At 45.3% G+C, this 22,886-nt stretch overlaps 1 protein-coding gene across 2 annotated transcripts; it reads right to left on the reverse strand.

The window, feature by feature from the left end:
- Nucleotides 1-867: 867 nt before the first annotated feature.
- On the reverse strand, nt 868-22,627 carry tbc1d9b (TBC1 domain family member 9b). 2 transcript variants are annotated; one of them, XM_029427237.1, is made up of 23 exons: nt 22,340-22,627; nt 11,336-11,446; nt 11,139-11,257; nt 10,822-11,053; nt 10,036-10,294; nt 9,564-9,771; nt 9,253-9,450; nt 8,944-9,090; nt 8,662-8,812; nt 8,330-8,544; nt 8,078-8,195; nt 7,772-7,974; nt 6,844-6,926; nt 6,636-6,765; nt 6,433-6,531; nt 6,242-6,310; nt 5,881-6,121; nt 4,952-5,017; nt 4,795-4,863; nt 3,937-3,990; nt 3,701-3,739; nt 2,400-2,503; nt 868-2,157 (listed from the first exon to the last, which is right to left on the reverse strand). In XM_029427237.1, exons 1-23 carry the CDS (start codon nt 22,455-22,457, stop codon nt 1,564-1,566), a joined length of 3,627 nt encoding a protein of 1,208 aa, XP_029283097.1. In that variant the 5' UTR covers nt 22,458-22,627; the 3' UTR covers nt 868-1,563. The 2 variants fall into 2 exon arrangements, with proteins under 2 accessions (XP_029283097.1, XP_029283098.1); XM_029427238.1 differs by lacking the exon at nt 3,937-3,990.
- Between the last annotated feature and the right edge of the window lie 259 nt (nt 22,628-22,886).

Raw genomic sequence — 22,886 nt, forward strand, 5'->3', positions numbered from 1 at the left:
CAATAAAAATGATCGGCCGTTACATTTCCACATTCAAATAAAAGCAAGAGCCTTAAATCATGCAGGAAACAGACAAGAAATAAATCAAAGCAGAAATATAAGACAATAAATATCATTTTAATGAAAAAGATGAAACAAAACTATTTTGTGCAATACTTCAACTGACACAAGTAGCCTACATATAATACATGTTAACAAACTCAGAGATCCCATTTTCAGCATTTGTTATTTATTGTCGTTTAAATAATTATGTAAAATGTGCATTATGTATACAACATGTAAAAATAGAAATAAATATTCAAACTAATTCACCTAATGTCCCCCGAGAATTAATAAAGTGATTTTTAATCCGTTTAATGTGGCACAATGATCAGGTGTTACAAACGCAAATAGTAAAAAAGGGATCAGACAAGAGATGAAATTCAAACGTCAGGTGTCACAGGCCTAATGGGAAGTACCCAGGCCACTCAGAAAGAAGTACACGGTCATGATTTTTTAAGATGTGGGGAGGGCCGTATAGTTAATGTAGCGACATGAATGCATACTTCCATAGGGACGAGAAAAATCTGAGCTGCTGGCATGCAAAGCATAAACACCACAGAAGAAGAAAAGTGAATTTGAGTAACTCAAAAGGTACGAATAATGTCGAGGAAAACACGAGGTGGGTGAAAAAAACTTGCGGGAGGATCACAAAAAGGGGGGGTAATAGGGGAATAGGGTGATATATTTAAGAGACAAGCATGAGAGTAAACAATAAAGACAGGTCGGAATAAAACACATCCGTCTGACATATGTGGCCACACAGGAAGTAAAACGAAAAGAATGATGTAACAATCACAAACAAGGCTTCAGAAGTGACTTCAAAATAAATGTCTTCAGGTGGTGAACTCACCTGAGTGAAACATGATTTTATTAATATAAAGTTAATATAGCAGAACTGTACAGAAGGAAACTAACATTTTATTTTCTCGAGATATTGTTAATTCTTTCCTTAAAGTTTATTTTCTTAAAACCAATGAACATTTATTTGAACTTTTTCTCTAATATTCAGGTGCTTGGTCGACTTTTATCCCTAAAACTAAAATAATCTTCAGATTCTTTCACTGATTTTAAGAAAGTTTTAGGACTCGATTATTTACAGAAAAAAGAAATTATTTGATTATATAGATGTGATTTTGTTTGGGGGCTTCTGCTCGTCTGTTAGTGTGTGTTAGTTTGATTATCTGCATCACATTTAACAAATAAAGAAATAAACGTACATTATGTGTTTCCTGCTCAAGTCCATTCCACTCGGACTTGAGAAACTGGGGACATTTTCACAATCTTCTGACATTTTATACACCAACTATAAATGTGGAAAATAATCTGAAGATTAATCCAGAGTGAAAATAATGATAATCATCATTAGTTGCAGCTCTAGAGGTGAGTCAGGTAGAGAGGTGAGTCAGGTAGAGAGGTGAGTCAGGTAGAGAGGTGAGTTAGGTGGACAGGTGAGTCAAGCGGACAGGTGAGTCAGGCGGACAGGTGAGTCAGGTGGACGGGTGAGTCAGGTGGACGGGTGAGTCAGGTGGACAGGTGAGTGAGTTCGTGGTCAGAGGCGGAGCTCGTCTTGCGCTCCACCGCCCGCTGGGCCTTACATGCGACCATCTTGTTCTGGATGTCCCTCTTCCTCTCGAAGTAGTCGACGAGCGCCGGCTCTGTCAGCAACGATGCCAGCACCTGCTCGAAGGTAATCGACCAATCGACATCGAGCACACTGCCGCGGCGCCTTGACTCGCCGCCACCGATCAGCACGGTGTCGTCGCCGATGTCCTCGCACTGCAGCGAGCCAGTGCTCACCACCGAGTACGAGGAAACAGACGTGTCGTCTCGGGCTTCCTCGTCCGACGTCTGCGCCGCCGCCGGCTCGAGCTGAGCGTCGGCCAGAGCCCGGCACACCTGAGCCTCACCTGCCCCCCCCTGCCTCTGAGGGTCAGGAGGCGGGGCCTGAGCAGTGGCGGGGTCGGACTTCTTGCTGCCGTTGTTGAACTTCTTACCCACCTCTCCGATCCTCAGCAGCAGGCTGGCAACGGTGGCGATGGCGTGATAAAGCTGCTGCTCCTGAGGCTCCTCGCTGAACATGTTGTACAGAGTCTTACACACATCTATAAACTGCTCCTGCAGAGAGACAGACAGACAGACAGACAGCTTAATATAGACAGACAGGGAATACAGATAGACAGGATGTACTGACTCTCGCAGAGGAGGAATTATTATTTAAACTTCATCACAAATTTATAACATGTTTGTAATGAGACGAAGGTCAAAGGTCAAATATCCTGTAAACACTTTGGTTCAAATGTAGTAAAACTGAACTGATTATTGTACTTCTCTTATAAGACCCAGAACCAGAAGCTCACCTGGTTCATGCGGGGCAGGTCTTTGATGGTCTCGGTCTTGGGTTCCTTCTCTTTGGCCCACATCCTCAGGTAGTACCTGTAGTCCTTCAGCTTCTCCTCCGAAACTACACACCAGTAACAAACATCTTCAATACACAGTGTGTACATCTATGTGTGTCTTTACAGTGTGTAGATCTGTGTGTGTGGGTGTATTTACACAGTGAGTAGAACCATATTTATGTTTCATTTAGGTCATAGGTCACCAACAGGCGGACCGAGTCCGGACCCAGACGCCGACCTGTACCGACCCGGACCTAAAATCAATAAATTATTAAGGGATTTTCTATTTTTACCAGCGCAGCTTTTCTCGTATTCACGGCACTGGTTTAGCTGTTCAGGAAACTCACGGACCAATTACATGCGAGTTAAGCCATCTCACGTGATGCTACTCAGCCAATCAAATCTGTGCATCCCAGGCGGGAAACATTGCGACTCTGAAGCGACAGACGGAAATCGATTAGACGAATGACCGATACAGGGAGAGAAACATAACTACATACTCTCTCAGAAGAGAAAAGTGGAAACAGAGCTTTCCTCCCAGAATGGACTCATTCATGTTCATCCTTCCCACTGGAGCACAACACCAGTGTCTCATGCTCAGCGAGCGTGGTGCTCATTAAAAGTGTTGATGTGAACACTATGAGACAAAACACAACATGTTTGACCAAACAAACCCACTCAGGTCTGAACTGAGGGTACAGAAGATAAGCACCCAGAGCCCAGAGATCCTGACACATTCATTCACTGCCCAACAACATGTTGAGTTCAATGTTAAGTGACAATAAATATTTCTTTATTTGACAGTTGTTGATGACGTCCAGACGTTGATTCAGCTTCAACATATCTCACACTAATTCATAACCACAGTGAGACATTATGATGCTCCGGACCTTTGCTTGAGGAAATGATCTCTAACTGGACCTCTTTGAATATTAGTTGAATACCCCTGATCGAGATGATGGCGCTACAATACTAGCATACCCTGAACAACCTAACTCCATTCTGAAAACAAGCATTTTAAGAGTTGTTTGCTTGTTGTCTTGTGGACAGACCAAACCAGCATCATGATGGATATTTCTGCATCCTGTTGATCCCTTTATTGTGATTAAATCACTTAAATAATTGTGGGTTCATAAAGCTGTAGTAAACCAGATTGTGTAAGTATTACTGAACTTCAGCACCTGAGCAGGTCACATCACCTGGTTTTGACTCTGCTCAGGAGTCAGAACCAGGTACACACGGTCAGGAGGCGGGGCCTTTACCTTTCTTCTCCTCGTCCTCTTCATCCATCCCCTCCTCACCTGCAGACACAGGAAATCAGCATCATCTCCATCGTCACACGTAACCATGGCAAGGAGGTTGTTAATTAAAGAGACAGCGTCAGATATTAACAACAAGCCAACAGAAAGAAAGAGTCCAGGTGAGAAACACCTGCTGTGACATCACAGTCTGTGGGAGGGACCAGAGGACCAACACGACTGACAGTAAACACACAAACCTGAGGTCACTTCCTGCTGCGCCAAAGAGGCCAGATCAGACAGGAAGGAAGACTCTAGAAGAAGAAGAAGAAGAAGAAGAAGAAGAAGAAGAAGAAGGTAGGAGAAGAAGGAGGAGAGATGAGAAGAGGAAGCGGGAAGAAGAAGAAAGAGAGAGAAGAGAGGAGAAGAGGGAGGAGAAGAAGCACGAGAGAATCAGCAGATCAGGAGAATACTATCCCGACTAGGAGTCAGAGGCTGCCTATAATCCTCCGAAGAGACCCTTCTCCCGCTGATTCCCCTGTTAGCTTCCTCGCCTCCTCCCCGCATCTTTCTCCTCCCGTTCTCTCCTAATCCTCCTCCCTCCTCTTCTCGCCTACTCTTCTCCTTCTCCTTCCCTCCTCCTCCTTCGCTCAATTCCTCCTACAGCCCCTTCCCCTCCCTCTCCCCCCTCCTACCGAAAAGACGCCCCGCGCCACGGAGGAGAAAAGAGAAGCGCGCCCGCGCATCCGGAGAAGAGAAGGCACCTCCCCCCACGATTCGCCCCCGAACTGGAGCAACCAGCGAAGCCTCCTTCGCCGCCTTTCCCCTCCGAAGAAGAAGCCTGCCTCCTGCCGCCTCCTCCGCCAAAAGAAGAAGAGAAGAAGAAAGAAGAAGAAAAGAAGGAGGAAAAGAACAAGAACAAGAACAAGGAGCATGTTATTGCGAGAGGAAACACTTAGATCAATGAGAAGTTATTTTAAACCTACAGGATGTTTCACTTCATTCTACTGAGCAGCTCTTGGATATATCCGTGTTCCACACAGTGTATTACTGCAGTAGTCGTAGTAGAAATACTGCAGAAAATCAGCAGTTTTTAGTTTTTATTTCTCTGTGTTTACCTCGTGGTTCGTCCTCGGTGAAGAAGTGTGTTGCCTCCAGAGCAGATTCTGCCTCTTCAGGACACAGAGCTGCAACACAGCAAAGATGTGAACAAACATGTGAACAAACATGTGAACAAACATGTGAACAGAGTTAATGATAATTCAGCTGTGTTACCTGGGGGCAAATGGAGCTTGTAAAAAAGTTTTAGTTTCTCCGTCATGTCTCCGTGATACATTCCACCTGCAGACAAACACAAGGTTTAACATACACAGGTTTTAAACTATCTGAAGGTTTTAAATTCTGAAGGTTTTAAATTCTGTAGGTTCTAACATCTGCAGGTTTTAACATCTGCAGGTTTTAACATATGCAGGTTTTAACATCTGCAGGTTTTAACATATGCAGGTTTTAACATCTGCACGTTCTAACATCTGTAGGTTTTAAAACATCTGCAGGTTCTAACATATGCAGGTTTTATCATCTACAGGTTTTAACATCTGCAGGTTTTAACATCTGCAGGTTTTAACATCTGCACGTTCTAACATCTGTAGGTTTTAAAACATCTGCAGGTTCTAACATCTGTAGGTTTTAACATCTGCAGGTTTTAAATTCTGCAGGTTTTAACATCTACAGGTTTTAAAACATCTGCAGGTTTAAAAACATCTGCAGGTTCTAACATCTACAGTTTTTAAAACATCTGCAGGTTCTAACATCTACAGGTTTTAAAACATCTGCAGGTTTGAAAACATCTGCAGGTTTTAAAACATCTGCAGGTTCTAACATCTACAGGTTTTAAAACATCTGCAGGTTTTAAAACATCTGCAGGTTTTAACATCTGCAGGTTTTAACATCTGCAGGTTTTAACATCTGCAGGTTCTAACATCTGCAGGTTCTAACATTTGCAGGTTCTAACATCTGCAGGTTCTAACATCTGCAGGTTTTAAACTATCTGCAGGTTTTAACATCTACAGGATTTAAAACATCTGCAAGTTTTAACATCTGCAAGTTCTAACATCTACATGTCTTAAAACATCTGCAGGTTTTTAACATCTACAGGTTTTAAAACATCTGCAGGTTTTAAACCTGGCGAACAAGGGTAAACTCACTGAGGCCGGTGATGAACTCTTTGAAGTTCACCAGCCCGTCCTGGTTCTGGTCCAGGAGTCTGAAGAGGCGGGCGGACAGCGCAGAGGTGTGTCCACCGCAGGTCCAGGGCGCAAGCGCGGCGAACAGCTGGGTGAACTGAGCCGGGTCGATGCGGTACTGCTCCAGGTAGGGGAGGCTGGGGTCGTGACGTTCGGCTGCAGAGCTGCTGGAGCCCCAGTAACAGCTCGTCATGTGTTTAGACTGAAAATAGAGGGAGGAGCTAAACTTCTTAAGTTGTAAATCAGTAAAGTTTACCTCACCTGTAAACTAACTGAAACATTTAACACAGTAAAGCAACCTTTTAGTCATCAGTTAAAAAACCTTAAAGAGACAGTACAGCTCTTCCAGCTCCTCGATACTGAAGGCCGACTCCGTCATCATCGCTCTCACCTGCACACACACAGACAGACAAACAGACACAGACACACAGACACGCACACACACAAGCACGTGAACGCTGTGCCTACATTAGCATGTTAGCACGTAGCCTGCAGCACAATAACATCACCTACCACGCTCCTCTTGGCAGTGTCCTCCAGTGACTGGATGACCTTTAACCTCTGCTTGAACCTCATCTGCTCGATGACATCAGAGCGCAGGCTGCCGAACTTCTTCTCAGAGAAAAAGAAACTAAGGTCACCTCAAAAAAAACTTCCAGGAGTTAGACAGAGAAGACAGAGACACTGCAGCTGCAGAAGTTAGACCTGACTCTGACCTCGTAGGACGATTTGATGAGGTCAAAGATGTCGATCTCAGGCGGAGGATCGTCTCCGCTCGTCAGCAGGGCGTGCAGGTGAGGGATGGGCGGGGCCACAGTCTGTTTATTCACTACATTATCCAGGTACCTGCACACACATTGTTGATTGTTTACACCAAACACCAGGAAACATTCCCTGTTAGGGAAACCTGGTTTTGACTCCTACCTGCCCAGGATGGTCATGGCCTCTCCCTCGTCGTTGCAGGACAGCAGGGCATCCATGTTGTCATGCAGCACAGCAAGCGCCACCTGCAGGTAGAAACAGTCAGTTAAAGGAGTAATATGACACATTTCTGCATTAACAATTTCAATGTGTAATGTCCCTGAAGGTAACGTTTCCTCTCTCTCCTGTCATGGTGTCATCAGTCCTGTGTTGTATATGTAGTGAGACAGAGACATGTGTAATGTTCCTGAAGGTAACGTTTCCTCTCTCACCTGTCATGGTGTCATCAGTCCTGTGTTGTATATGTAGTGAGACAGAGACATGTGTAATGTCCCTGAAGGTAACGTTTCCTCTCTCTCCTGTCATGGTGTCATCAGTCCTGTGTTGTATATGTAGTGAGACAGAGACATGTGTAATGTCCCTGAAGGTAACGTTTCCTCTCTCTCCTGTCATGGTGTCATCAGTCCTGTGTTGTATATGTAGTGAGACAGAGACATGTGTAATGTCCCTGAAGGTAACGTTTCCTCTCTCTCCTGTCATGGTGTCATCAGTCCTGTGTTGTATATGTAGTGAGACAGAGACATGTGTAATGTCCCTGAAGGTAACGTTTCCTCTCTCTCCTGTCATGGTGTCATCAGTCCTGTGTTGTATATGTAGTGAGACAGAGAAATGTGTAATGTTCCTGAAGGTAACGTTTCCTCTCTCCTGTCATGGTGTCATCAGTCCTGTGTTGTATATGTAGTGAGACAGAGACATGTGTAATGTTCCTGAAGGTAACGTTTCCTCTCTCTCCTGTCATGGTGTCGTCTCCCCTTTGAGCAGCGTCAGCGTTGTGTTTGTCTGGCGGAAGCTTCATAAACTGACTTTTTATCTAGTTTCAAGATTTAAATTTTTTTTACCAGACACTTTTTACATCGACTCGGACTCTGACCTGGAATATGACCTTGATGCCCTCGTAGAAGAAGCAGTCGACCAACAGGACGGCGCTGTCAAAGGGCATCACAGACAGGAAGAGGGTGAGGAACCAGGACAGACTGATGGTGGAGATGACTCCCAGCGCCTGCATGTGTTCATGCAGCAGGGGCAAGAAGGCCCGGGTCAGCTCCTCGAACACCCCCTGATCCACCAAAGCACCTGCAAGGACACGGACAGCATGTAGCAACACAGCAGTTACCGTTTCTGTAGAGACGCGGTGCCTTCTGCTCCGTCCTCCGGTCACATTGTTATCATTACTGACCTACGACCCTGGTGTTGTAGTAGTCGGGCAGCATGCGCTCACACAGCGCCACCAGCAGCCAGAAGGCGTCCTCCTCGGGACAGTAAAGCAGCAGCACGGAAGTGACGATGTTCATCGCCTGGAGGTCAGAGGTCATCAAACTTTATCATCACCGTTTCTTATTGACACCATTTCAGGGTTTCAGTACCGAACACACGTTTTATCCGATGTCAGGTTTGAACATTTTATTTTGTATGAAACATTTAATTGTACCTGGCAGTATCCGATGCCGGGGTTGCGGTGGGCGTAGGCTGTGAGGACGCGGCGCAGCGCGGCGATGCCCGTGTCGTTCTGGAAGGCGCGGTGCTCGGGCATCGAGCGGTGGAGGTCACGCTCAATCTCCTCGGTGGCCAAAGAGCACAAACCCATCGCCTGCTCCACCAGGTCGCCATAATAACCAGGGTGGGTCGCCATCTCGTTCTGCGCTCCTGAAGGTGAACATATGATGAATTAATTAATGATGAATGAGTGAATACTGACCACAGAACAGCAGCCACAGCTCTCCTCTCACATGATGAATGAATGACTAATGAGTGAATACTGACCAGAGAACAGCAGCCACAGCTCTCCTCTCAGACGCTCTGGGATCCCGTTGAGGACCAGTTCTCTGGTTCTGGACGTTCGGTACATGCAGACTCCTCGACCAAACTCTGAGAAATGGATGTTCCACGCCTCCTCTTTCATCTTCTCCTTCATCTGCGGAGGAGGTGAGCAGGGAGGGGGTGAGGAGGGAGGAGGTGAGCAGTGAGGGAGAGTCATCAGTATTTAAGGGTATCCCTCTATATCTAACCGTCATCAGTATCTACATGGTTGGGACTTGAACTCACGGCTTTGGGTCCGAGGTCCTCTGGAGCATCTCGGTGGTAGAGCTGCAGCAGACCCTGGCTGGCTGTGGGCAGAGCAGCGTGGTAATGACGCCCCCTGTGGACGGAGTCAGACCCTGCGGCCGGGCAGGAGGGGGCGCTGGAGGAGCCCTGAGGACACACAACAATAAAACTGAGCAATCTTCTTCGTCTGACTCCAGCTGACACTCCGCAGACACGTGAAAGACTTCAGGAAATAACTTCAGTTCAAATTCATGCAGAATTTTAATCCTATTTTCCATTAATGACTTTGGTCTCAGCCGACCGACGCACCGAGTGACCAATCAGAGATAGTGGGCTGGTGTCGCCCCACGAGCTGTCGGGCGTTCGCTGCAGGAAGTCGGAGATGCGTTGGACCAGGAAGTCTCTGTCTTTGAGGTTGGCGAACAAGAAGTTCATCTTGTTCTTGGTGCTGATGGAGACGGGACAGGGCAGGACGCTGCTGCTGTCCGCCTTCTCCACAATGGACACCTGAGGAGCAGAGGATGATGGGTAAGAGTCTTATCATGTTTTGAGTTAACTTGGTTCATGTCTTATCTGGTATCTCACAACCAAAGTTTTAAAAGACATAAATACATCTTTACCTCTCTGAGGGGGATGATGAGCTGACACAAGTCTTCTTCTCTGCTGTTAAAACAGATGTAGTTGTTAGAGATGAAAAGCTGTCCGACTACGTGCATCTTAGCAAATGGCGTCCACAGCGTGCAGTCCGTGTGTCCATCCAGACGCTCGTCCTGCGTCAGACGGAACATTGTCCGGTACCTCTCGTTCTTTGCCCGCGCGTCCAAATCCCTGCAGCAGCAACACGGACAGGAAACAGCTGATCAGGTCAAGAGAGAGGCTGAGACACTAATTTGATGGTTCAGGTGCACAAAATGAGTGCTGCATCATAAACGGCATCACTGTTGATAGAAAAAATATTGTTTTATCTATGTATAATTATTACATTACAAACTGCACTCTGTTCTGCACATGCATACACTGTATGTCCACTTAGTATCCTGCTGTATATTTGGAGTCCTTTATTAGGTGATTATTTCCAGAACAGAGTGAGACCTCTTGAGCGCAGAGACGTTCTTGAGTGTCTTGCAGGGTTTAGGCAGCGAGCGGTCGGCAGCAAATGCCTCGTTGTCGAGTAGCTGGCGCATTGCGATGTTGGCAAGCTGCTCCATGAGCTTGAAGGTGTCGTTGATGTTAAGGAACATGGAGAAGAAATGCTCGGTGTGACGCGTGCTGACACGAACGCTCTCCGGAAATACCAGGGTGGCGTTCTTCTCCAGCTGGGTCACCTCCGACCACTGCACCACCAGGGTCACTGAGGGAGGATGAATAGTGAAGAGAACTAAAAATATAAGATTATAAAATAAAAACACCAAAGAATGGCACACTGGGATTGTATCGTTTCGTTTCGGAATCGTTTTGTTTGTCAATAATTATTAAAGAGTAACTTAATACTAAAACCAGTTTTGACATTGGTAAATTATATGTAATGTCACTTTAGTATGGGTTTAGAATTCCTTCAGGTAACTACAGAAGTATGTTCAGATAACTACAGAACTACCCCCTGGCAACTACAGAAGTACCTTTAGCTAACTACAGAAGTACCCTTTAGGTAACTACGAAAGAACCTTCCGTAAGTTCCCCTGGCAACTGCAAAAGTACTTTTTGGTAATTGTGGAAGATGTTGTGTGTTCAAAGTAAAACAGGATGTTAAGTTACTCTTCAATGGAGATGGTAGTTTGTTCCATTTTAAAAACAGAACATAAAGTGTCTACCGTTTCCTCCTCCACAGACTGTATAAATAACATCAATAAACTCTGGCGTGTGATTGGCCGGTCGTACCCTCCTTGCCCAACAGGAAGGAGTAGAAGCACAGGTGGTTGACGGATAGGTAGAGCCAGCCCTGCCGCGGCACTCTGCCTTTCCAGAAGCTGCAGGAGTAATAATTCACGAGCTTCTCCTCGTCAGGCATCCCAAACAGCCTCCTCATCTTCAGCTCCGCCTCTCGAAATTTCCCACAATCTTCTTCCTGTTCCTCGCCCTGCTTCAGCCGGTTCTCCTCTGCAATAATGCCCTGCAGGAATTGACATCACTTACTGATAGGATCACACACAGGAAGAGAGAAACCCTAACCCTAACCCTAACAGGAAGTGACATACAGATATCTTTCCTTTGACAAAGGTGGTGACGTCTTCATCGTTGTCAAAGATGGAGATTGTCTGCAGCAGGTTGGATTCCAGCCAATCCCAGTGCTCCGTGATCTCCTTCCTGGATGAGCCTGCAAGACACAGCTGAGGGTCATAAACAACAAACAAACATTCAGCCAATCCCGGAGCTCCTCGTCCAACTGACGCACCACTGGCGATGTTCCAGTAGATCTGAGAGTCGGCGGTCTGCAGAAGGATCCTGTAAGGAGCCACTCTGGCACTGGAGTCCAGAACCACATCCAGAGTCCCAACCAGCAGACCTGAAGACAAAATTATTTTATGGATTTAAAATATTCACGTAACTCTAACGTGCTGGCAGATAGCTCACAAGTTTGATTATTTAAAAGCTCCGTCAGAGACTGAGCTCAAGGTGATTATTAAAATCTTTAAATTAAATTCTAATGTCAATAATAAAAAGAAAATGCTAAACAGAGAATATTTTATTTTCTAAAAATAAATGTAGGCTACTGCTACTCAGAATGTTATTATTATGTTAATAAAAATATTTTAACAATAAAAATGTGTTAAATACAAGATGTTTACACACTGGGGGAAACGAATAAACAACACAATAATGCGAAATACTTCGCATCAAAACCATACTATACTCATGCCGGCAGCGATGTGAATTGGTGAAATGTGGTACACTTTTTTTTTTATAAAAGACTTGAATAGTTTCTCGCAGGCAGAGGACGGACTACTGGGATCACAAAGTGTTGGCAGTCTGAGGTAAACTGCTGCTTGCTGTGCTTAGTAAAATTCTCTGAATGTTAAACAGTTACATTGTATATTTGTCGGGCTTTTATTGTGAAAGGTTAGAAGAAAGGAGTAATGCTGTTGTTTTATAATCCTCATCATAACCCTCGGCTACGCGACTATAGTGAACATTTAGACATGACGTCCGTTCACTACGACCTGACTGTTGATCCTTTATTCACGGGGAGAAATTTACCTTGTTCTGAGAATAAATTATGTTGCTTTGTCCCAGTGTAATATTAACGTTATGTGTGAAAGTATTCACCTGAGGGTTGGGAGGCAGACACCCTCTCCACGTTTAACAGCAGGCTAAAGACTTTCCTTTTTGATGAAGCTTATAGTTAGGGCTGGCTCTGGCCTTGTGCCAGCCCCTAGTTGCAGTTAGGTCCATAAATATTTGGACATTGACACAATCTTCATCATTTTAGCTCTGTACACGACCACAATGGACTTGAAATTAAACAATCAATATGTGCTTTAAGTGCAGACTTTCAGCTTTAATTTAGGGTATTTACATCCAAATCAGGTGAATGGTAGAGGAATTACAACACATTTTATACGTGGTATCCCCTTTTTAAGGGACCAAAAGTAATTGGACAATTGGCTACTCAGCTGTTCCATGGCCAGTGTGTGTGTTATTTCCTCGTTAGTTCATTTAGGAGCAGATAAAAGGTCTAGAGTTCATTTCAAGTGTGGTATTTGCATTTGGAATGTGTTGAGGTCAACTCTCAATATGAAGTCTAAAGAGCTGTCACTATCAGTGAAGAAAGACATCATTAGGCTGAAACATCAAAACAAACCCATCAGAGAAACAGCAAAAACATTAGGTGTGGCCAAATTAACTGTTTGGTACATTCTTAAAAAGAAAGAACACACTAGTGAGCTCAGCAACACCAAAAGACCTGCAAGACCACGGAAGACAACTGTGGTGGATGACAGAAGAATTCTGCTGGTGAAGAAAAAGCCCTTCACAACAGATCAGATCAAGAACTCTCTCCAGGAGGTACAGTGGGTGTATCTGTGTCAAAGTGAACAATCAAGAGAAGATTTCACCAGAGTAAATACAGAGGGTTCACCACACCATGTAAACCATTGGTGAGCCTCAAAAACAGGAAGACCAGATTAGAGTTTACTAAAACGCATCTAAAAAAGCCTGTAAAGTTCCGGAACAACATCCTGACAGATGAGACAAAGATCAACTTGTAGAATGATGGAAAGAGAAGAGTATGGAGAAGGGAAGGAACTGCTCACGATCCAAAGCACACCACCTCACCAGTGAAGCATGGTGGTGGTAGTGTTATGGCGTGGGCATGAATGGCTGCCAATGGAACTGGTTCCCTTGTATTTATTGATGATGTGACTGCTGACAGAAGCAGCAGGATGAACTCTGAAGTGTTTCGGGGAATATTATATGCTCAGATTCAGCCAAATGCTTCAGAACTCATTGGACGGCGCTTCGCAGTGCAGATGGACAATGATCCAAAGCATACTGCAAAAGCAACCAAAGAGTTTTTTAAGGCAAAGAAGTGGAATGTTCTGCAATGGCCAAGTCAATCACCTGACCTGAATCCAAGTGAGCATTTAACTTGCTGAAGACCAAACTCAAGGGAAACTGCCCAAAGAAGAAGCAGGAACTGAAAACAGCTACAGTAGAGGCCTGGCAGAGCATCACCAGGGACCAAACCCAGCGTCTGCTGATGTCTATGGGTTCCAGACTTCAGGCTGTCATTAACTGTGCGAAGTAAATAACTCTTGATTGTATTAATCCACACTTGAAAGACCATCATATGTATTTGTCTACCTCAATCAATATGTATTTCTGCACTATATGTATTTCCTGCACTGAATGTATTACGAGTACAATATTGAATGTAAACACAGTAGGAACACGTCCCCTTTAAGAGAACAGGTCAACAACCATCACTTCCTGACTCTTTGGACAAAGGAGCGTGATGGCGCCAACGGAGACCAATGATGACCAAATATGTACCACCAACTGCGGAGGGTACAATCTGCGTGGTGAAGGAAGCGGGAGAGACAAAAGAAGACAACAACAAAGAAGAGAAGGTACACATCTCTCAAACTCCTCAGCTCTACCCAGATTTGTCCCAAGCCGCAGCCCTTCCGGCATACTCATCCAATGGCAATCCTTTTCATTCCCCTTCCATTCAAGCACCTGTGTACCAGGTGAGAGGAGGAGTTCTGGAACTCGAGGAAAGTGAGGGTAGCGCACGTATGGGATTCGTGCTGAAACAACTTACGAAACTCTCAGACGATGATCAGAGAATGGTGTAACAGAGAATGATGAAATGATGAAAATGAACGGGAGAGGGTTCCAAAAGGATGTTCTCCCTACCCTAGTTCCAATCCACTTGCCTCACAGTGTCTTGGAGCCTACCCAGTCCTTTTAGCCTGCAAAATTACTTCAGCCTGCCCTGTCACTTCAATACTCCTCTGGAGGTCTGGAGAGCATGACCACGGACAAAGTAGCAAGACGAATGAGTGAAGACAGAAGAAGGGAAATGGGATCACAAGGAATGGCTGAGCTATTGCATAAAACAAACGATCATGAATACGTGGGACGTAATGGGACACAGGGGATTGGATCAGCAATGGCGAAGGACTGTGGAGGTCACAACGGCGATGTTGAGAAGGGCTCATCACAAGCTGGAGGATTCACATGGGATACGGAAAAGAATCCCAGCAAAGAAAGCTTAGGTAAAGAAGACGGCCAAAAGACATACACCATATTGGAAGGAAGTGGCTGAACAATCCTCCATTGCTAGCAGAACCAGAAGCCAGAATCAAGAAAGGGGGTTACAGGACCCCCTCATGGCAACTCGAGGAGGGAACATGATATACCAACCATGGAGTCCTCGGGACATAGGACAAAAATGGATTTCTGAATTTGAAAAGTATACTGCAGGAGACAAAGTGTGCGTGGGTGATTTGAGGAGTGTCATCGCCAGACTGGAAGGAAGTCTGAAGGCGAGGCATACAGTGCATACAGGAATCTCTACTGGACTGCCCTGAGAGACACATACCTCACCACCTGCAGCCTGACAGCTTTGTCTAGCCTGAAGAAAGAAACTGAGGAAGACATGCATCTTTTCCTAAAAAGGAGCGAAGGTATCTGGATGGATAGCACTGGAGAGAGACATGACTCCTCCCCAGCAGTCACCATGTTATGGAGAAATGCAGTGGTAAAGGCCCTGCCTCCTCGAGTTCAAGAACAACTGGAGGATGTGGTGGGACTAGACACAAAGTCTGATGAGGAATGGAGAGAATACCTTGTACACCACGACCTTAAGAACAGGAAAGCAGAAGGGGACAACAACAATGAAGTGTATATGCTAACCAAGAGATTGCTAAGGATGCAAGTAGCTGAAAAAGACAGTGAGGCTTCAAAGATTAAGAGAGAGAAGAGACAAATGGTGACGGGTTCCACAGGTGCAGTAGAAATCCAAGCAGAAGGGCAATCACAGCAACAGGCTGCACAGCAGATGAGTGCTCATCCCTATTACCCTACAGGCCAGGTCAGTGCTCCTCCCTATTATACTGCAGCCCAGTTTAGTGCTCCGCCTTACTACCCACCGGAGCCACCAAGAGAACAGTGGAGAGGGGGAGGAAATCGCTACAGAGCGAGAGTACAAGCCCGGGCTAATGGATGCTTTGTTTGTGGAGATCCCACTCATTGGATCAAAGATTGCCCAAGTCCACAACTCACTCAGGGGTACGGGCCCCCACAGTACATGCAGCGTGGGAGGGAACTCCCTAACTATAGAAGAGGAGGGAGAGGACAAAGAGGTGGCAACCCACCAAAAACCCCATCAAATGCCCCTCTCTGCTTGGGAACCGCCCCAGCAGTGGGATGGCTCCTCCCAATGAGGATGCCCAGAGGATCCAACTGCAGGTGAAGCTATTCCAGCTAAAAACGAACCAATGGTCACCTGTACGATAGAAGGAGAAAAGATGGAGTTGATGGTGGACACAGGGGCTACAGCATCCTGTCTGACTTCCCTGAAGGGAAAAGTACCACCTCTCTCCTCTAAAACCCTTCGGATAATTGGATACTCGGGAAGATCTGCAGAACAAAAGTATACCGTGCCATTGGTTACTGCAGTTGGTAAACAATCCATGCTACATCTCTTCCTATATTCCCCAAAATGTCCTGTAAACCTAATGGACAGAGTCCTACTGGTCAAGACAGGAGCACGAATTCTGTGTTCTTGTGATGGGTTGGTCATACAGTTTCCAGGACAAATACCCCTGCATGGACATTACCAGGATGATCAAAGAATTCTGGTAATGACTGCCAGCCCAAATCGAGAAATGGAAGAGATCACAACAACAGTGTACTGGAACCGCCTGTTGACTGATGAACAAGATGCTCCAGGAGTTCAGAAGACCTACATGGAATGGAAACCCTGGATAAACACTTTGGGTCCATATGGTCCTCCCCTTGACCCTCTGCATTGCACCTACAACTACTTACGTCAACCAGACGAAGAGTACCAACAAGCCTGGGAAGAAGAAAAAGACAGAATGAGAGAGCAACTGATGGTCAAAGACATTTATATAGGACCTCAGGGTGTGGCTTCATTATTGTCCTCTCAAGAAAGAACAGAAACAATGGTATGCACTGTCGATTGAAGCCGTGTCACATATCACACTGGCATTGGCAGTAGGAGCTGAAGCAAGATCTTTAGGTCCCATGGTCAAAAAAGCCAGAACAATGAACTGGCTCCCCACCAACATTGCCCACGTATGGAAATCTGACGACGAGACAATGTGGAAAATCACTCAAAGTATGGATGTTGGCATCTTGGAACAACATGAACTGGAAAGGGATCATGGCAGAGGACACACTAACCATCCTGACACCAAAGAAACCCTAAAGACAATACCACACTATCTGTGGGCTACTGGAGACTATTATGTATCTAATCATCAGGTCTCAGTCACTCTGAGACCTGGACAGATGTCAAGTTGGTTGCCTCATTACAACCTATAGGAGGAACAGGTTTAAGGCAGAGGAGCAACAATCTCTGGACTTCTAGGTGCAGGAGTAATCAGCTTCTGCTGAGTCATGCCTAGAAGCTACAGCTAATCTCCTCAAACTACTTGCAGGAGCAGGATACAAGGTGAAGAAAGAGAAAACACAAGTCGCCAGAAGATCAGTCTCCTTCTTAGGAAGACTAATTTCTGACCTTAACCAATGCACAAAGGACCTCAATCCTGTCACATGGCAAACCAAAGACTGTACAACACATGCTGGCATTTCTCGGTCTGACGGGTTATAGCAGAACTCATGTACCAGAGAACGTCAATCTGACCCAACCTCGCAGAGACATGCTTTCGGAAGCAGGAAACAGAAACCTCACTGCTGAACTCATCTGGACCACAGAAGGCGAGGAAGCCTTCACAAAGACCAAGCAAGCCTTGGGACAAACTGCCCATCTCTGCTCCCCAGACTACAATGCTGATTTTCATTTGGATGTTTCTGAAACAGAAGGGATGGTAAATGGAGTTCTGTTCCAGAAAAAAAGGGGCAGAGAGACATGTGCTGATGTACCACAGCTCAAAATTGGACATTGTGGAACTAGGACAAGCAGGTTGCGCAAGACACCTGGCTGCATTGGCAAAGACAATCAAGAAGACGGTACACGTAGTGATGTGCCATCCACTCAACGTAAACACTATGCATGGAGTAGTGGCTTTTCTGAACTCACAAGCTTTCACTTTTTCACCAGTCAGGAAAATACAAATTGAAGAAGTGCTAACTAAACCACACATCACATATATGGCAGAGACAATTAACATGGCAACAGGACTAAATTCAAAAAACATCGACTCTCATGGCTGTGCATTCGTCTCACAACAAGACCTCAAGATAAGGCCAAATTTGGAAACAGAGCCACTTCAAGATTCAGAGCAAACCATATATAGTGAGGCTGTTGCTATAAAAGGAGAAGAAGGAAATGTGGCTTCCTATGCTGTGGTGCAACAAAATGGGAAACAGATAATAACATTGGAAGCTTACATCATTCCACAACCAGCCTCTGCGCAGCTAGCAGAATTAGTTGCGTTAACACAAGCATTAAATTATGGAGAATGCAAGAGAGTAAACATATACACAGACTCAGCCTATGCACATGGAGCAGTCCACATTGACGGTCCTCAGTGGATCAGAAGAGGTTTTTTGACTTCATCCAAAACCCCTGTTAAACATGCTGAAGCCTTAAAAAAATCCTCTTAAAAAAAGAGGATGCCAACTCCGTAATCAAATGGTTACAGAAGGAACTCATACCAAGGTATGGAGTACCACGCTGCATAAGATCAGATAATGGGACACATTTCACCAGCCATAAGCTTACAGAAGTAGAGAAATATTTTGGCATAACACACAATTTTGGTTCAATATACCATCCGGCATCACAGGATTTGGTAGAACGTGCAAATCAAACACTCAAAAGAAAAATTGCTAAATCATGTTATGGTAACAAGTTAAAGTGGGTAGATGCTTTACCCTTGGCACACATGTCCATGAGATCCTCACAAAGCAATCAAACACATTTGTCTCCACATGAGCTGTTAACCGGTAGACCAATGCCTGGCCCTCCAAGAGAAGGAGGGCATGGGCCTGTTTTAGATCTATGGCAAATTGAAGTAGATGAGTATGTCAGGGCACTGACTAAAATCATTGGAGTTTTGTCTACACAGCTGCAAGCAGCAGCAGAGATACCTGAGGGACCACCAGAGACTCCTGTTGGACCAGGTGGTTGGGTAAGGCTCAAGGTCCACAAAAGAAAGTGGTCTGAACCTAGGTGGATGGGACCATGGGAGGTGATTGAACGCACTTCACACGCGCTCCAGGTAAGCGGTAAAACAGGAGCTAATTGGCACCACCTCACACATTGTGTACCCGCACTGAAGCCTTCTCACTCATTGGCAGAAGTTAGACAAGATTTTTACCTGTTAGAACAAAACGCTAATGAATAATTAGATTGTGAGTCTAGAAAAAGCATCAGAGGGCAAATTGTCCTTAGATTACCCCCACTTTACACCTGTTACGATTACTTGCATGCCCGTCTAAGTAAGCAGATAAAACCAGTTAACATTAATCGAAATAGACAAGAAAATGAGAAAGAATATTTCTCTGTGGGGAAGCACTTCGGTGTTAGCTGGGTTAGCATTGCTTGCAATTCTTGTAGTACTCCCCTTGGCATGGTGGGAGTTTGGGCCGCATGAATCAAGTAAAGATCCAGACAATCTAACAACTAAACAATTCCAAAATGAGACTTCACCCCCTAACACCCTACTGATGAAATGCATGAAACTGCCGTAGATATTAAGGAAGGTGGAATTACTGTTACAGTAGAGAAAGGCAAGATCACCTCGTTTGAATTTGATGTAAACACCATGATGTCTGCTAATGGCTTCGTATGGAGGACACATTGCGATTCCATTCCGATTGCGACCTCTTCATGAGCTGAGAGACCCTCCATGTTTGGCAGACCTGGTTAGTTGATCTTACTGGTCATCTCAACACTGAACAAGAGCCGACTGCGCACATGAAAGCACTCTGTGTGAAGCTCCGTCTCTCTGAGACACAACTACGCAACTTCAATGTTGTGCACTTCCCCACTCAAATATGTGAGCAAACATTTTCTCTGAACAAAAGCAGATTGAGAACCAAAATGAACGACAGCATCTCTGTGATGTCCTTCGTATCTCAAACACCAAACTTACTCCTGACCTGCAGCATCCTTCAGTCCATAGCATCACTGCTCCCACTGAGTGCAACGCTGTTCCCATTATAGGCCATTTAAAACATTTATTACACATTATTCATGTTAATAAGCTCAATCTTTCAATACAATCAGTCAATTAAAGTTGATAACATTTTCTAACTAATGTTAGTTGATGTGTTAACAAGCCCAATAACTTATTTGTTTAACAAGCTTGAGATATATCCATCCCCTTTTCCCCACCCCCTGATTTGTTTTTAGGCAATATACCTCAAAAGTATGAGTGGCCCAGCCCTTCGTATATTTTCTGTATGTGGCCTTCAGTGAAAGAGGTTTGGACACCCCTGGTCTAAGGACAGAGGGTGTAAGGACAAAGAGTCTAAGGACAGAGGGTCTAAGGACAGTGGGTCTAAGGACAGAGGGTCTAAGGACAGAGGGTGTAAGGACAGAGCGTCTAAGGACAGAGGGTCTAAGGACAGAGGGTCTAAGGACAAAGGGTCTAAAGACAGAGGGTCTAAGGACAGAGGGTCTAAGAACAGAGGGTCTAAGGACAGAGGGTCTAAAGACAGAGGGTCTAAGGACAGAGTCTAAGGACAGAGGGTCTAAGGACAGAGGGTCTAAAGACAGAGGGTCTAAGGACAGAGGGTCTAAGGACAGAGGGTCTAAGGAGAGAGGGTCTAAGAACAGAGGGTCTAAGGACAGAGGGTATAAAGACAGAGGGTCTAAGGACAGAGGGTCTAAGGAGAGAGGGTCTAAGAACAGAGGGTCTAAGGACAGAGTCTAAGGACAGAGGGTCTAAGTACAGAGGGTCTAAGGAGAGAGGGTCTAAGAACAGAGGGTCTAAGAACAGAGGGTCTAAGGACAGAGTCTAAGGACAGAGGGTCTAAGGACAGAGGGTCTAAGGACAGAGGGTCTAAGGACAGAGGGTGTTATATGCTGTACAGTCTGTAAAGCACACGGTGTGATGTGTAATTTGTGGTATTGAGCTATATAAATACATTTTATTTTATTTTGATTTGACTAAAACAACAGTTTAAAAAAATATGTCAACTGAGAAAACGCCCCTTTATGTAAAGTCCTCTATGCTGTGATGTAACTCCTCCCCCCCGGGTGATTGGATCTGGAGTTACCACGACTGGACGATATGACTGTAACAAGTCTTCAGTCGGCTGTAAAGTCACATACAGCAGGTTTACATGTGAACAATGAGACACAGATCAGCTGATTCTAACTCTGACTTCCTGTCAGCTGACGGCCTCATCATAACAAACAGTCGGTGGTTTTCTGACGAATCATCATGACTCAATTTCACTGTTGGAGCTCCTGGAAGCATTAAAAACTAATAAGTAACAGACCTGAACCAGAACTAGTGGACTATAACAGAGCCGGACTGTAGTGGACTATAACAGAGCCGGACTATAACAGACCCGGACTATAGTGGACTATATGAGAACCGAACTGTAGTGAACTATAACAGACCCGGACTATAACAGACTGGACTATAACAGAGCCGAACTGTAGTGGACTATATGAGAACCGGACTGTAGTGGACTATAACAGACCGGACTATAACCAACCCGGACTATAACAGACCCAGACCGTAGTGGACTATAACAGAGCTGGACTATAACAAAGACGACTATAACAGACCCGGACTGCAGTGGACTATAACAGACCGGACTATAACAGAGCCGGACTATAACAGAACGGACTATAACAAACCTGGACCATAATGGACTATAACCGACCTGGACTTTAACAGACCCGGACTGTAGTGGACTATATGAGAACCGGACTGTAGTGGACTATAACAGACCCGGACTGTAGTGGACTATATGAGAACCGGACTGTAGTGGACTATAACAGACCCGGACTGTAGTGGACTATATGAGACCCGGACTGTAGTGGACTATAACCAACCCGGACTATAACAGACCCAGACCGTAGTGGACTATAACAGAGCTGGACTATAACAAAGACGACTATAACAGACCCGGACTATAACAGACCCGGACTGCAGTGGACTATAGCAGAGCCGGACTATAACAGACCGGACTATAACAGACCCGGACTGTAGCGGACTATAACAGACCCGGACCGTAGTGGACTATAACAGACCTGACTATAACAGAGCCGGCCTATGACAGACCCGGACTATAACAGACCGGGACTGTAGTGGACTATAACAGAGCCGGACTATAACAGACCGGACTATAACAGACCCGGACCGTAGTGGACTATAACAGACCGGACTATAACAGAGCCGGTCTATAACAGACCCGGACTATAACAGAGCCAGACCGTAGTGGACTATAACAGACCGGACTATAACAGAGCCGGTCTATAACAGACCCGGACTATAACAGACCCGGACCGTAGTGGACTATAACAGACCGGACTATAACAGAGCCGGTCTATAACAGACCCGGACTATAACAGAGCCAGACCGTAGTGGACTATAACAGACCGGACTATAACAGAGCCGGACTGTAGTGGACTATAACAGAGCCGGACTATGACAGACCCCGACTATAACAGAGCCGGACTGTAGTGGACTATAACAGACCTGGACTATAACAGAACCAGACTGTAGTGGACTATAACAGAGCCGGACTGTAGTGGACTATGATGAACTCCGGGACTCACCGGACAGTCCTCCCCCCCGGCCGTGCCCTCTCCTCCTCTGCAGGATGAAGAACGGGTTGGCCCGCTCGGAGACCCACAGCGCACCGGCCAGCAGCACCTCCTCCGGCTGGATCCACATCTCTGTCCGCTCCCTGCTCACCCTACGTCGGGGAATCTCCGGGAGAAAGGAGCGTTAACACCGTTATTATCCCCGGGAGAAGTCACCGTTATTACCACCGGGCGGCTCCGTCTAATTCAGACTAACAGAGCTCTGAATGTTGTTGTTTTCAGTCGGCTGACTAAACATCACTTCCGGGTCTGGCGCGCACGCTGCGTCATGACGTCACAGACGGTGAATAAACACATTGAATGTTTTTTTCACCTATTTAGTCTATAAGTGTATATAAATGTGTAAGTCTGTATAGGTATATAAGTGTATAATTGTAAAAGTGTATAAGTATATAGCTATATAATTGTATAAGTATATAAGTGTATAAGTATATAGGTATATAATTGTATAAGTATATAAGTGTATAATTGTATAAGTATAAGTGTATAAGTATAGGTA

This window comes from Cottoperca gobio, unplaced genomic scaffold (genome assembly GCF_900634415.1).
Source record: "Cottoperca gobio unplaced genomic scaffold, fCotGob3.1 fCotGob3_302arrow_ctg1, whole genome shotgun sequence".
In the NCBI taxonomy this organism is placed as follows: domain Eukaryota; kingdom Metazoa; phylum Chordata; class Actinopteri; order Perciformes; family Bovichtidae; genus Cottoperca; species Cottoperca gobio.

Excerpts from the sequence above, each read along its gene's own strand:
- tbc1d9b (XM_029427237.1), bottom strand. The coding sequence starts at position 22,457 with ATGTGGATCCAGCCGGAGGAGGTGCTGCTGGCCGGTGCGCTGTGGGTC. Across the intron at positions 11,054-11,138 it reads TTGTCAAAGGAAAGATATCT|GGCATTATTGCAGAGGAGAA; the intron begins GTATGTCACTTC and ends CAATTCCTGCAG. Across the intron at positions 8,545-8,661 it reads GCTGTGGCTGCTGTTCTCTG|GAGCGCAGAACGAGATGGCG; the intron begins GTCAGTATTCAC and ends GTTCACCTTCAG.